This window comes from Mobula hypostoma, chromosome 28, assembly GCF_963921235.1.
Source record: "Mobula hypostoma chromosome 28, sMobHyp1.1, whole genome shotgun sequence".
Classification (NCBI taxonomy): Eukaryota; Metazoa; Chordata; class Chondrichthyes; order Myliobatiformes; family Myliobatidae; genus Mobula; species Mobula hypostoma.
The window spans coordinates 13,186,383-13,202,816 of record NC_086124.1 but is presented as its reverse complement, the minus strand read 5'-3'; the positions used below and the strand labels follow the sequence as shown (position 1 = coordinate 13,202,816).

General features: G+C 43.0%; 1 protein-coding gene across 2 annotated transcripts in view; it reads left to right on the top strand.

Annotated features, from left to right (window-relative positions):
• LOC134338857 (glutathione hydrolase 1 proenzyme-like) overlaps positions 1 to 16,434 on the top strand; it is a 70,156-nt gene that overhangs the window by 33,427 nt on the left and 20,295 nt on the right. The window contains exons 7-11 of one of the 2 annotated variants that reach the window (XM_063035009.1): positions 317 to 463; positions 6,971 to 7,107; positions 9,681 to 9,862; positions 14,291 to 14,415; positions 15,236 to 15,521. In XM_063035009.1, coding sequence (XP_062891079.1) covers positions 317 to 463; positions 6,971 to 7,107; positions 9,681 to 9,862; positions 14,291 to 14,415; positions 15,236 to 15,327 — 683 coding nt within the window. In that variant the 3' untranslated portion in view covers positions 15,328 to 15,521. Of the gene's footprint in view, positions 1 to 316; positions 464 to 6,970; positions 7,108 to 9,680; positions 9,863 to 14,290; positions 14,416 to 15,235; positions 15,522 to 16,434 lie in introns of those variants that run through there. The other variant, XM_063035008.1, reaches the window with a different exon arrangement.

Genomic DNA, 16,434 nt, shown 5'->3' with positions numbered 1-16,434 from the left:
TCTGCCTTCTCTCTGTAACCTTTGATGCCCAATGAATTAAGAACCTATCAACCTCTGCTTTAAGTATACGCAATAACATAATCTCCACAGCCACCTGTGGCAATGAATTCCACAGATTCACCACTCTCTGGCTAAAGAAATTTGCCTATCTCTGTTCTAAAGAGATGTCCTTCTGTTCTGAGTCTCTGCGCCCTCCTATGTTGATGTGTCCCTTTTTCTGAAGGGATTGTTCAATTAAGCTGCTTTTTTGGTAAAGAACTTACCCCCCCATCCCACTGTGATTGGATTGGTCACTCGTGCCCGTGTTTCTCTCTAGGTGGTCTAATTTCCCGAAAGGACCTAAAGCAGTACCAGGCGAGAGAGGAGACACCAATAAATGTGACGCTGGGTGACTACACCTTGTACGTTCCTGGTGCTCCATCAGGCGGACCGGTCCTCGCTCTCATTCTGAAAATCCTCGAAGGTAATATTCAACCTCCAGGTTCATGTGTTCAATGTTGTTTTGTGAATCTTTGACGGTCTTCCAGCCTTCAGTAGAGGAAGTGGTCATTTGCTCAAGGTAACTCACAAGGTGATGGGGGTTCTTAATGATGGATGCCACTTTTTAACCCTAATTGATTGTCTAACCGGAAAACTCACCTCCTGAACCTCACGATGAAAATAGAATCAGGGATCAGTTTAAATCAGCCTGGGCTGCCTCACTGTATGGGAGGGTTTTAACCTGCAGCGTTGAGAGTAGAGACACTGTTGTTTATATTAAATAACTTTTGTCTGAACACGGAGTCCCAGCAGAGCAGGCCAGCACTGGTGGATAGTATTGAAAATGTCTCGCTTTGCCCTGACTGAACAAAGTGAATGATTAATTTGAAACTTGGCTGCATTTAAATGAGGCTCGGGAGTTAAAATCGGGCACACCGCTTTTAGGGGAACATGTCGCTCTGAAATGACTTCAAAATCCTTTCTGGGTAAAAATGGAATCAAAGTCTTATGCTGCATTAACACTGATTGGACCAATTGTTCTCTATGTTAACTGGAAATTATTACAACCTGGTCACTTAACAGAACTCTTGAGCTGGTGGCAGAGAAAACTCACTGAAGCTTCCAATTACCAAGGATGTCAATGCAGAAACAACACTCTCAGAGTGTTTCTTTGTTCACATTGTGTGGTTAATGTTCGAATCAGAGCTACAACCTTGGAGCATTAACTATTGAGGGAGTCTGGAAGCACTGTTTGCCTTTGTTAGGTTACTCCATGGCTTAAAATGAAGGCTCGGGGTAAACATGATCATCAGATGGATGTTTTTGAATAACTAGTTTATTTTCAGAGCTAGCTGTGTGGAAGGGGTATCTGTATTTTTCATGGTACACTATCGCCAAGTGCCATGGAACACCGTGTACTGATTTGAAATTCTATGAATGCTAGAAGACAAATATGGCAGTCTCTCTGCGCGCAGGAAGATCTCATAGTTGGCAGAGTCATCTGGCTTTTGTTTGATGAGATTATTGGGATGAATAATCCTGCAGTTTTTCTTTTGAGTGGTAAGTGGTTCAGAGGAGTAACTTGAGATTCTAAATTCGAAGGGTAATTATTCCCCCTCCAGTTCAAACACGTACCGGTTGGTAGGTTAATTGGTCATTGTCGATTGTACCGTGATTGGGCTAGGATTAAATCAGGGATGGCTGGGCAGTGTGGCTCGAAGGGTCAAAAGGGCCTATTCCGTGCTGTATCTCAATAAACTGTCCAATTTCATTGACCTCTGATCAAAGGTATTTTTTCACTTACTGCTATTCTTACTTCATATGGACTCAACCTGAAACTCGGTCACAAGCATTTGAATTGCCCACTCACAGTGGCGGCTGTGCTCAGGTTATCTTTCTTGGTCACTGCACCAGCACGGAAACGGACTACAGAATTTCAGTGAATTAATGAAGGAAGTGTTTACCATTTTCTACAACTCTGGTGCTTAGAAAATAAAAACTCGATGCTTGCATTATTTTGTACATAGAACATAGAACAATACAGCACAGGAACAGGCCATTCGGCCCACAATGTTGTGCTGACCCAGCTAAAAACAAATCAAAAACACCCAAACACTGACCCCCTCCTGCCTACACCATGTCCATATCCCCCCATCCTCCTTACATCTGAACATCTCTTAAAAGCCTCCAATGTATTTGTCTCTACCACCATACCAGGCAGTGTATTCTGGGCATCCACCACTCTCTGAGTAAAAAACCCCCTTGAACCTACCCCTCTCACCTTCAATGCATGCCCTCTGGTATTAAACATTTCTATCTTGGGAAACAGATACACCCTGTCCACTCTATCTATGCTTTTCATAATCTTGTAAACTTCTTTCGGATCTCCTCTCGGCCTCCAGCGCTCCAGAGAAAACAACCCAAGTTTATCCAACCTCTCGTGATAGCACATGCCCTCTAAACCAGGCAGCATCCTGGTGAACCTCTTCTACGTCCTCTCCAAAGCCTCAACATCCTTCCTGTAGTGGAGCGACCAGAACTGTGTTGTAAAAAATAAATGGGGAGAAAAATCAGACTGACAGGATCAATCTACATTTAGAAAGACAAGGATTGACTGGGGATAGTCGACGTGGCTTTTTGGTGAGAGATCCTGACTAAGTAACTTGATTCCGTTTTTCAAGGATGTAACTAGAAATATTTGTAGGTTTATAAAACATTGGAGAGCACTCATCGGGAATACTGTAAGCAGCTTTGGTTTGCCCGAGTAAAGAAAAGAAATTATTGCGCTGGTGTGGGTGCAAAGGAGATTCACCAGGATATTGCCTGGGATGGATTAGGAGATGGTTAATAGGTGAGACTGGATACTCTAGGCTTGTTTTTGTCATAATGCAGAAGACCAAGGGGACAGCTGATGGATGTGTGCAAAATAATAGGGTAGATGTTATCCTCACCAGAAGTATCTACAATCAGAGGACAAAAGCATAACATAAAGAGTAAGACATTGAGCAGGGATACAAAAAGAAGTTTTTTTTAGATTATGAAGACACGCAGTCCTCTTTTATTGTCATTTAGTAATGCATGCATTAAGAAATGAGACAATATTTCCTCCGGTGTGATATCACAAAACACAGGACAGACCAAGACTGAAAAAAACTAACAAAACCACAAAATTATCACATATAGTTCCAACAGTGCAACAATACCATAACTTGCTGAAGAAGTCCACGAGCACAGTAAAAGTTCAAAGTCTCTCAAATGTCCGACATCTCACGCAGACGGGAGGAGGAAGAAAAACTCTCCCTGCCATTCCCAACCACGGTCTGACTCTGAGTCGTTTGAAAACTTCGAGCTCTGATCAGCTCTCCGACACCGAGTACATGAGCGCCATCTCTATCCAAAGGATTCGACCTCCTTCTTGGTCACCAAAAGCAGGCAAGGCCGGGGATTTTGAGGCCTTCCCTCCGAAAGATTCCTGACCGCGCAGTAACGACAGCAGCGAACGAGCGTTTCAGAAATTTCTCCAGATGTTCCTCTGTGCTTTCATGTCCGTCTCCATCAAATCAGAATTGTTCACGGCCCTTATTTAACAGATACGATAACATTTTTCACAGGAGGGCTGTGCACGCGCGGCGCGCTGCTCTCTCTCCTCCCGCCTTGCTCCAAGGAGGAATTGATTGGGGTTATAGGGAGTGAGAGGTAGAGAGGGGATATATGCAGAATTTTTTTCCACACACAGAGTGTTTGAAATTTAGGACATACTGTTTGAAAATGGGTGGCAGGATGGAGATGTAAGAAGACGTAAGGAGCTCCCGCCTGCAGTTGACCCTTGGGCAAGGTGTAGCACCTGCTTAGCCCACCCCCAAAGCCATCGGAGCAGGAGGTGGATGGTCGTATGAGCAGCTGGTGCACATCTCAAGTCCTGGTTATGCGAACACTGACACCAGGCAGACAATCTCTGAAGAGTATTGATAATGGCTGGGGGTCACCCATCTTGTAAAGGCACTGCCCGGAAGTAGACAATGGCAAACCACTTCTGTAGGAAAAATTTGCCTAGAACAATCACGGTCACGGAAAGACCATGTCATACAACACGGCACATAATGACTGAGCTGTCTGAAAGAATGGTGGAGGCAGAGACACAATATTATATTAAAAAAATACATAGACAAACACTTGAATTGCCCAGGCATAGAAGGTTATGGTATTGATTAACACTATTGATTGGTGCTTGATGGTTAGTTCCGACAGGATGTGGCAAGGAGCTGGTTTTTGTGCCCAATGACTTCATACAAAAAGATTAAAATGAAATACGGAACAACTATGAGATGTGTCTCCTGTGTTTGAATTTGTCCAAAACTTTGGATTCATGACTGATAATTTGACATTTGTTGCTTTTTTTAATCGATGGCCCCTTAAAAAGGCAGTGCCAGTTACCTTGTGGAATAATTACTCTATGGGAGGTGAAGACACTTGCACAACGCTGTCATGAAGAATTGTCAAGAAACAATGGCGTGTGGGTGGGGTCAGAGTGTCAGATGCAAAAGGGTTCCCTTACATCTCTGATTCTGGTTTACTTAGAGAAACATCACGGTAACAAGCACTTCTGGCCCAATGAGCCCAAGCCAACCCAATTACACCCACATGACCAATTAATCTACTAACCCGTACATCGTTGGAATGTGCAAGGAAACCAGAGTACCCAGAGGAAACCTACATGCTCATGGGAAGAACATAAAACTCCTTACAGAGAGTGGCGGAATTGAACCCAGGTCACTGGTTTAAGATGGCACTGGTGGGTCTCGGCGACTTCCTGCTTGTGACCAAATTGGAAAGGTTGAATCGAGGCGGTGGGTTCCTAAAGGCTGAATCAAGGTGACGGCATCCAGTCCTGGATTAAATTAGATTATGAGGACACACAGTCCTCTTTTATTGTCATTTAGTAATGCATGTCTTAAGAAATGATACAATATTCCTCCGGTGTGATATCACAAAAACACAGGACAGACCAAGACTGAAAAACTAACAAAAACCACATAATTATAACATATAGTTACAACAGCGCAACAATACCATAACTTGATGAAGAACAGGCCATGGGCACAGTAAAAAAGTTCAAAGACTCTCGAAAGTCCCACATCTCACGCAGACGGGAGACGGAAGAAAACTCTCCCTGCCATGCCCGACCACAGTCCGACTCTGAGTCGTTCGAAAACTTCAAGCTCTGATTAGCCCTCCGACACCGAGCACCGAGCACCAACTCTGCCGAACGCTTCGACTTCAGCCTCGGTCGCCAGCAGCAGGCAAAGCCGGGGATTTTGGGGCCTTCCTGCTAGAGATTCTTGAACGTATTGAAGAGACTGAACCCAATGTTTGGACAATGATTTAGGATCTGGGCCAGATTGAAAAGGTCAGGGTGCAAGGGCTGAGCCAAGGGACGAGCTGGTTAATCTCACTGCTCCATCTCTGCACTGAACTGAGCGTCTGTGGACTCTTTGTGGACTTCAGTTCTGAACGCTATTTGGTTGCTTTTATTGTTCGCATGATTTGTTTTATTTCTCTGCACATTGGGTATTTGACTTTTTTAATGGGTTCTTTTGGGTTTCTTTGTTTTGTGGTTGCCTGCAAAGAGAGGAATCTCAAGCTTGTATAATGTATGGTTGCCATCCATCTGTCTCGAAGGACAATGCGTGATGATCATCATCACAAGCCTGGTCAGATGGTATGGAGATCCTGAAATGTCCAGTCATCAAGATCCCCCTCTCAGCCTCACCAGTGTAGTCCAAAGGAAAGCTTATGAAGCAATACATTTGGCACCAGCTTGGCTATGGGAGCTGCTGCAATGATGTTCAATGACTTCCAACCACCTTAAGGGCTCCACTCTGGATTTACTGTCTGGGTTTACTCCCGTAGCCTTCATCTCTCACAAGGTTGCCGTCAAGACAGTGGGGCTATTTACCAATAGCTGGTGATCTGATTCACGAGCACCAGGGCGTGTCCACACACTGGTGGGCCTGCGTGTTACGTGTGTAGGGGCCACACCTCCTCCCCGTCCTCTGTAGTTCAGCCTGAATCCAAAAGGAGTTCAGTTTCCTTGTGTCACCAGCAAGGAGGCACCACATGAAGCTTGCTGTTGGAGAGGCTGTGTACTGGCAGGGAGAGACTTACACACTCAGCTCTCCTTCTCACAAGACTGCTAGCCAGTGGTAGAATCTGAAAGTGAGAATGACAAGCACTACACTACTGCACTAGACGTGTCATAAAAACCATTTTGACATATGGATTCCATCCTTGGACTCACTTTACACCGCACGCTGTCGGAGCAGTGCTGCCAGGATAATCAAGGACACGACCCACCCTGCCAAAACACTTTTCGTCCCTCTTCCCTCCGGGAGAAGGCTCAGGAGCTTGAAGACTCGTATGGCCAGATTTGGGAACAGCTTCTTTCTAACTGTGATAAGACTGCTGAACGGATCCTGACCCGGATCTCGGCCGTACCCTCCAAATATCCGGACCTGCCTCTCGGTTTTTTTTGTACTACCTTACTTTTCCTTTTCTATTTTCTATTTATGATTTATAATTTAAATTTTTAATATATTTACTATCGATTTGTACTCCAGGGAGAACGAAGAGCAGAATCAAATATCGCTGTGATGATTGTACGCTCTATTTGTTTGGTGACAATAAAGTAGAAAGTATATGCTTTGTATACAAAGTACATACTTTAATAATAAATGTACTTTGAACGTTGAACTTTTGTGCTACAATAACATGGTAACCACTGAACCCATGTTGTTCTTCAAGTTCATGGAGGTCACAGGTTTGGAAGATGCATTCAGAGTCAGTCTAGAGGAGTAGATTCCTTTTTGATTTAATATCAAAATCTGCTGTAATGTTTGTTTGCATGGATTCATCCATTACTCTGTGAAGTTCTCATCTGGCTTTAGCTGACCAATTTTTGCATCCAGTTTTTACTTTCATAATCTATTTTTAGGATACAAATTTTCCAGAGAGAGTATATCATCTTCAGAAAAGAAAGTCTTAACATACCATAGAATAATCGAAGCTTTCAAATTCGCGTTTGCTGAGAGAAGCAAGTTGGAGTATCCAAGCTCCAGTGACCACAAAGAGGTAGGAAAGAATTGTCTGTGTGCGCTTGCTGTTTAGTGTCAGTTTTCCATGCATAACTTCCTATGGCCTTGTTTGGAATGGAAACTTGTGTGTGGAAACATGTCCCGGATCATGAAACCTTCTTTTGCCCTCTTAGCCAGTCTCCTGAGATTGCACTTCGGTTCCTCATTGGTGAAGACAAGCTTGGGTGGGACAGCAGGTGCCTGATGAGGTGGACGAGTGGGCCGTGTGTGTGAGGTGGTTTACATTGGGCCTTGGGCCTTGGTGTGCCGAAAATCTGCTGATGCTGGAAATCCAAAGAAACACACACACACACACACACACACACACACACACACACACACACACACACACACACACACACATGTTGGAGGAACTCAGCAGGTCAGGCAGCATCTATGGGAAAAAGTAAACAGTTTCGGGCTGGGACCCCTTCATCGGGACTGGAAAGGAAGAGGAAAAGGTCAGGGTAAGAAGGTGAGGGGAAGGGGAGGAAGTACAAGGTGGCAGGTGATAGGTGAAACTGGGAGAGAGGGAGGGGGTGAAGTAAAGAGCTGGAGTTGATTGGTGAAAGAGATAAAGGAGAAGGGGGAATCTGATAGGAGAGGACAGTAGACCATAGAAGAAAGGGAAGGGAGAGGAACACCAGAGGGAGGTGACAGGAGTACTTAAGATTCTCACTGCTCTTTTTTTCATTTTGAGTGGTCATCACACCACCTCCTCAAATTTACTTGTCCTAATTCCTTACTCTTTGCTGAAGAACAGTCCTAATGCTTTGACCAACTTTTATTTCTGAACTTTCTTTAAGTTTCTGTAAGTATTTCTTTTCAAATATCATCCAACTCAATATGAATGATGGCATTTCATTACTTGTTTGTGTAACAGCTTTACACTGGCTGCATATTCCATTCAAAGATTGTTAATAGATTGAAGTTCTGATTTTTTTTCCCAGCTTTGTTCTTAGGAGCTCCAGTCCTTGTTACCAGGCAGATGCGCATATTGGAATTCACCTTCCATTCTGTTGTTGAGATAAATAGTCACTGTGTTTAATAATTTTAGTAAATTAAGTGTTGCCCATCGCAGTTCACTCACTGTATAATTGCTTTATTGGTTATAGAAAATGAAAACACAGAACACTGGAAGTTCTTTACAGATATATACATAAGACCATAAGATATAGGAGCAGAATTAGGCCGTTCGTTTCTTTGAGATGGCTTCACCATTTCATCAAGGCTGATTTAATTTCTATCTCAACCCCAGTCACCTGCCTTCCCCCGTATCCCTTCATGCCCTGATTAAGAACTTCCCCCAGCCGCCTTGGACCTCACCATGCCACTGGATCCTGGAGGGGATGTCGAGAGGATGGGTCTGGACCTGTGCAACCCCCTACTCACCTAAAATCCACTCACGCACACGCTGTTCCTTGAAAGGAACCACCATCATCCTTTGGGATGGATAGCCAGAGAGAATTAAGAATCTATAAACCTTTGCCTTAAATATTCATAAAGACTTGGCCTCCACAGCTGCCTGTGGCAATGAATTCCACAGACTCACCACTCTCTGGCTAAAGAAATTCCTCCTCATCTCCGCTCTAAAAGGACACCCCTTTATTCTGAGGCTGTGTCCTCTGGTCTTAGACTCTCCCATCATAGGAAACATCCTCTCCACATCCACTCTATCAAGGCCTTTCAACATTCAATAGGTTTCAATGAGTTAGGGTGCTCTTGAAAACACACGTTTTTTCACTATGCTGTTAAATACGCAATGACCTGTTCTTGCAAAGACATCTCAGGCATGTTACTCTGTTTAAGTAGGTACTACTTAAAGTAAATTGTTCCTTTTACAGTACAGTAGCAGGCAAGTTCCACCAAGCAGTGTAATATGAAAGGCAGGAAGGGATACAGGGCAAAGGCAGGAGATTGGGGCTGAGAGGCAAATGGACGGTGGAGCAGAATTAATGGGCCAGACTGCCTAATTCTGCTGCAAAATGTTATAGTCTTATGGTCTTTCTTAATATAGGAATCTGTAAGCAAAGTTGATCGGATTTAAGACTAATAGAACATAGAACAGAAATCTACAGTACATTACAGGCCCTTTGGCCCACAATGTTGTGCCACAATGTAACCTACTCTGGAAACTGCCTAGAATTACCCTACCACATAGCCCTCTATTTTACAAGTTCTGTAAGTAAGCGCCTTAAATTAATTGGTACATCGGAAATATGTGTCTGAGGCCTGAAACATCGACTGCTTATTTATTTCCATAACCAGCTGAGTTGCTCCAGCTTTCGGTTTGTGTTGTTTTTAATTAATTGGTGACTCAATTAGTATCAAGTGAGCAAGCCTGGCAGGCTGGAAAGTCTGTGAAGATTCAGGCAACAAAAAGTCAGCATGAAATGCAAGGAGTGCTTCTCTTGTTAAAACACTAGATACTTTGACAGGTCACATTGGAAATATGATTCATGTTCCAAACTAAGTTTATAAGTTTATTAACGTTGTGAACTTTACCATGGGTGGGTGGTATTTATTGTCTTTTATTTTCCTTGTTTTAACTAAATTTTGTCAATAAAATAGGCCATTGAGATGATCTCAAAAGCCAATGAAATTCGAGGAAGGATCAATGATGGGAGAACCAGTGAAGGAATTGATGACTATGGGATAAAATGCCTTTTACCTGGGCAGAGTGGAACATCTCATCTTTCTGTGGTGGCAGAAGATGGCAGTGCTGTGTCAGTTACCAGCACCATCAATGGCTAGTAAGTATTGCCTATTTTTATTGAGTGGTTTTGGAGCTGCCCTGAAGTGGGCTGGTTGCGATATGACTCATACTTAAAAGCACAGAAATACTGTGGTAAACTTGTGTTTCTTCAGAAGCTTGAAATCTTGAGCAACACGCACAAAATTCTGGAGGATCTCAGCAGGCTAGTTAACTGTTGTGTATTTGATATTTCAATAGTATTTGAGCAATCTTCCATCTCTATCTCCAATCAATAATCTTCATCTCCAATTAATCATCTCCATCTCCAATCATCTCCATCTCTAATCAATCATCTCCATTTCCAATCAATCACCTCCATCTCTTATCATCTCTATCTCCACATCTTATCATTTCTATCTCCGTCTTGCATTTTTGTTTAAGCAATTCATTCCCAGTTGTACGGTGGTGCTAGAAAGTTTGTGAACCCTGTAGAATTTTCTCTATTTCTGCGTAAGTATGAATTAAAATGTGATCAGATCTTCACATAAGTCCTAAAACTGGATAAAGAGAACCCAATTAAATAAATAACACAAAAAACATTATACTTTGTTTATTTATTGAGAAAAATGATCCAATATTACATGTATTTGTTGGAAATGTATATGAACCTTTGCTTTCAGTAACTGTTGTGACCCCATTGTACAGCAATAACTTCAACCAAACGTTTCCAGTAACTGTTGATTAGTCCTGCACACCAGCTTGGAGGAATCTTAGGCCATTCTTCCTTACAAAACTGCTTCAACTCTGGGATGTTGGTGGGCTTCCTTGCATGAGCTGCTTGTTTCAGGTCCTTCCACAACATTTCTATAGGATTAAGGTCAGGACTTTGACTTTGACTCGACCGTTCCAAAACACAAATTTTCTTCTTTTTAAACCAATTTGTTGTTGATTTACTCTTGACTTTCCGATCATCGTCTTGTTGCATTCTCCAACTTCTATTAAGCTTCAGGTGATGGACTGCTACCCTGACATTCTCCTGTAAAATGTCTTGATACAATTTTGAATTCATTGTCCCCTCAATGAATGCAAGCTGTCCAGACCCTGAGGCAATCCCAAACCATGATGATCCTTCCACCATGCTTCACAGTTGGGATGAGGTTTTGATGTTGGTGTGCAGTGCCCTTTTCCCTCCAAACATAGTGGTGTGCATTTCCACCAAAAAGTTCAACTTCTGTCTCATCTATCCACAGAACATTGTCCCAGAAGCATTGTAGAACATCCAGGAGGTCTTTTGCAAACTTGAGACGTGCAGCAATTTTTTTTTGGAGAGCAGTAATTTCCGCCATGGTGCTTTTCTTATAATGTACACATCAAGAGAGACTTTAGCAAGCTCTAGAGATTCCTACAGGTCTTTTGCTGTTACCCCTGGGTTCTTTTTCACTTCCTTCAGCATTGCCCATTGTGCTCTTGGTGTGATCTTTACAGGATGCCCACTCCTAGGGAGAGTAGCAACAGTACTGAATTTCCTCCATTTGTAGACAATTTCTCTTGCTGTGGACTGATGAACACTCAGGTCTTTAGAAATGCTTTTGTAGCCTTTTCCAGCTTCATGCATCTTTACAACTTTTCTTCTAAGGTCCTCTGAAAGTTGTTTTAATTGAGGCACGGTGCTCATAAACAGAGATTTCTTGAGAAGAGCAGGCTCTGTCAGTAACCTGACTTGATGTATCTTTTTTTATAGGGCAGGGCACCTCCACAACCCACACCTCCAATCTCATCTCATCGATTGGAACACCTGACTCCAAATAGCTTTAGTAGAAAGTAAGAGAGTAACTCTTACTTTTATGAGAGTAAGAGTTCGGCACGGACTAGAAGGGCCAAGATGGCCTGTTTCCATGCTGTAATTGTTATATGGTTATATGGTTAGAAGACATTACCCCAGAGATTCACATACTCTTTCCAACAAATACATGTAATATGTTTGTTGCCCCAAACATTCCGTCCAGGTGAGACAACACTTCCCATGTCAGTCTGTTGGCGTCATACACTGTGCTCCTGGTGTAGCCTCCTTTATATCAGTGAGATCCGACATAAATTGGGAGACCACTTCGCTGACCACCTAAGCTCCATCTGCCAGAAAGGGCAGGATCTCCCAGTGGCCACCCATTTTAATTCCACTTCCCATTCCCATTCCAATATGTCTATCCATGGCCTTCTTCCCTGCCGCGATGAGGCCACACTCAGGTTGGAGGAACAGCACCTTATATTCCGTCTGGGTAGCCTCCAACCTGATGGCTTGTAGGTTGATTTCTCAAACTTCCAATAATGCCTCCCCCCCTTCAACATTCCCCATTCCCTTTTCCCTCTCTCACCTTATCACCCTGCCCACCCATTACCTCCCTCCAGTGCTCCTCCTGCCCGCTTCTTCTTTCTTCCATAGCCTTCTGCCTTCTTCTAGCATACTCTACTTTCTCCAGCCCTGTATCTCTTTCACCAATCAACTTCCCAGCTCTTCACTTCACCCCCTTCCCTTCAGGTTTCACCTGTCACCTTGTGTTTCTCTCTTCCCCTTCCACCCACCTTTTAAACCTACTCCTCAGTTTTTTTATCTCCAGTCCTGCTGAAGGATCTCAGCCCAAAACGTCGACTGTACTCTTTACCATAGATGCTGCTGGGCCTGCTGAGTTCCTCCAGCATTTTGTTTGTAATACTGCACAATTTTTCTCAATAAATAAATGAACAAGTATAATGTTTTTTGTGTTATTTGTTTAATTGGGTTCTCTTTATCTAATTTTAGGACTTATATGAAGATCTGATCACATTTTAGGTCATACTTATGCAGAAATAGAGAAAACTCTACAGTGTACACAAACTTTCTAACTGTCGATATAAATATATTAAATGCATACGTTATCACACTACCACGTGATAAGTGCACACCTCATTTAAAGTTAACTCGAACTACACCCATGTTTTCAGCATCCCGTGAGTTTCTTTGAATTAATGTTTTGAAGTTTCAAATCATAACAGTAACACCTATGGCAGGGGACTGAACAGTGGACATTTGGGCTGAAACTCTTCATCGGTCCCAAGGACATGTTGACTGTTCATTCCCCTCCATAGATGCTGCCTGACTTGCTGAGTTCCTCCAGCGTTTTGTGTGCATTGTCACAGAAATTCTGACACATAGCCCGATTTTCTCAAATGCTGCATAACAGAAAGTTACCTGAAAGCTGAACACTAACCATGGTCAGCACCTACCAAGTGGGCCCAGTGTGCTCTGGGAAATGACATCATGGTCTCCTCATGCAAGACATAGAAGCTACGAAAAACATGACAAGCACCAGTTTTCGACGGTGTAGTAATGGTTTCCAAAAGATGCAGCTTAAAAGCAGAAAGTTGAAATTATATAAGACATTGGTGAGGCCTAATTTTCACCTACCTACAAGAAAGATGTAAATAAGGTTGAAAGAGTACAGAGAAAATTTGCAAGGATGTTGCTGGGTCTTCCTGTTTTTCTTCATGGGATTCTACCAGTCGTCACTCTGGGTGCTCATTTCTAATCCCGTGCTTTGCTATCTGATGTGTGTGGCTACCATCCACAGTACACATCAAGCCAACACTTCTGCCGGAGCATGTAGCGTGGCAAACATCATACAGATTAGAGACCCCACTTCTCAACCTCCAAAGGGGTGTGGTTAAAAATAGGGCATTCATCATTAGTCCAAGAGGTTTCGTGAAGCACGAAGGTTGGTTTTGTGAGGTTACCTAACTCTTCACAAGGTTAAATCAGTATGTTACTACCTGTTATATTATTTTTATTGGCAATTGTTATTGAGTATATCAATATGCCAAGTCAAGTCAAGTTTATTGTCATTTAACTATATACATATATACTGCCAAACGAGACAACGTTTCTCCGGACCAGGGTGTAAAGCACAGTAACACACAATAAATTAGGGAAGTAAGAATTAAATCTACAGATGAATTATGCATAGATAAACAAAGTAAAGTGCATAAATTAAATATGTGATGCCAGTTCTAAGAAAAGGGCATTCGTTGAAGTTGGGTGAGATGAGAACTAAAGGTCATGGGTTAAGGGTGAAAGGTGAACATCAGAGGCAGCTTCACTCAGAGGGAGCTGCTAGTGGAAGCATGGGTGGACGCAGTTTCAATTTCAGCATTAGGGAGAGATTTGGAAAGATACATGGATGGGAGAGGTATGGAGGGCTGTGGTCCACATGCAGGTCGATGGGACTAGGCAGCGTAATAGTTCAGCATAGATGGGCTGAATGGCCTGTTTCTGTGCTGTAGTGTATGACTCTGTAAGTCTAAAATTTTTTAAATTGTTGGCACTAGGTCACGGATGAGCTAAATATTCAGCCTTTATGTTTCAAACTAAAAAACAAAAGATTTCAGGAATGAGACCCCCATCTGTGTTCCTGTTTCCCATTTTCCTCTCATTCTGGCTTTTTGCATTTTGCAGTTTTGGATCGTTTGTCCGTTCTAATGTGACTGGAATAATATTCAATAACCAGATGGCCGACTTCTCCTTGCAGAATGAAGATGAGAGCAGTCTTCCGCCGTGTTCTCAAAACTACGCTCAACCCGGTACAATTCATTTTTAATACTTTTAAACCTGTACATTTTCTAAGGGAGGAAGAACAGAATCGATTACTCGGCTAAGTAAGCATCCAAATTGATTCTGAGTTCATTTTAAATGATTTACCGCCCCTCATTCTAATTATGTAATTATGTGCTGGAATTTACTTTCCTTCTTACTATTGAAATTACACATTGCACTCAAACGTCTACGTATCTGTGGTAACCTGAGAGCATGCTGGAACCTCTGCTGCTCTGGAATCTACTTTATTTGTGCCCATGGGGTAATTTTCACAGCGGCCTCACACACAACCAAAATTAGAGTGTGCATGCCTATCCACTTTGACCTTATCTACGTCTTTAAGAATCAAAGTATTCTGAATGATCATTCTGTCCACACCTCTCCCTCCAAATTTTTCCACTGATGGACAGGAGTTCTACCACCTACCAGCCTCTGTCCCACCCACCTCTCCCCCATATTCTATATTTATATATTGAGATACAGCATAGAAAAGGCCCTTCCAGCCCTCTCAATGATCTCCCAATTTAATCCTAGTCATGGGGTAATTTACAATGACCAATTAACTTACCGACTGGTACATCTTTGGGCTGTGAGAGGAACTCCCACAGGCAGCGGCGGGAATTGAACCTGGGTCGCCTGTACTGTAAACAGTTGTGCTAACCACTACACTACCATGCCGCCCTAGGCCTCTCTCCCAGTCCTGATGCAGGATCTCGAGGGGAAACGTTGACCTACAGCTTTCGCCTCCACAGATGCTGCTTGACCTGCTGAGTTTAGTATTTTATGTATTCTCTCTTTTTTATTTAGAGTTGGAACATAGAAGAGTACAGCACAGGAACAGGCCATTCTGCCCACAATGTTGTGCCGAACCAGCTAAAAACCAAATCAAAAACACGTAAATGCTAATTCCGCCTACGTACATCATGTGCATATCCCTCCATCTTCCTTACATCCATGTGCCTATCCAAACATCTCTTAAAAACCTCTACCACTATCCCAGGCACCCACCACTCTCTGAATAAAAAACTTACCCCTCACATCCCACACACAAGAGAAAATCTGCAGATGCTGGAAATCCGAGCCCCACACACACTGAATGCTGGAGGAACTCAGCAGGCCAGGCAGCACCTGTGGGGAAAAAAAAAGTACAGTCGACGTTTCAGGCCAAAATATTGACTGTACCTTTTTCCATAGGTGCTGCCTGGCCTGCTGAGTTCCTCCAGCATTTTATGTGTGTTCCTCTCACTCCCCCCTTAGACCTACCCCCCTCACCTTCAATGCGTGCCCTCTGGTATTACACATTTCAACACAGGGAAACAGATACTCCCTATCCACTCCGTCTATGCCTCTCATAATCTTATAAACCTCTATTAAATCTCCCCTCAGTCCCCAGAGCTCCTGCAAAAACAACCCAAGTTTATCCAGCCTCTCATGCCCTCAAAACTAGCACTCTGATAACTCTTTTCTGTGCCCTCTCCGAAGCCACAACATCTTTCCACCGAGATGCAACACAGAGCATCATAGGAAGTCATTCCTGCCTGTGACCATCAAATTTTACAACTCCTCCCTTGGAGGGTCAGACACCCTGAGCCAATAGGCTGGTCCTGCTCTTATTTCATAATTTACTGGCATAATTTACATATCACTATTTAACTATTTATGGTTCTATTACTATTTATTATTTATGGTGCAACTGTAACGAAAACCAATTTCCCCCGGGATCAATAAAGTATGACTATGACTATGACTATAATTCTCCTAGCATTGTGTTTATTTTTTGGTCCCAAGTCCAGCATCTACATGTCTGTTTCTATTCACTATTGGCCAGCATGAACAGGTTGTGCACAGTTTAATTGCTCGGAAACTTGGTTTTGCAGGAGCGGTTTAGACAACGTGGCCCGTAGGGTGTGAGATAAAAATAGGTTAGGTGGATTTATGAGGGCAAATCACTTGAATTGTAAACAGGAGGGCCAGCTTTGTGCAGTTTTTTTCTCTTGTTTTATATA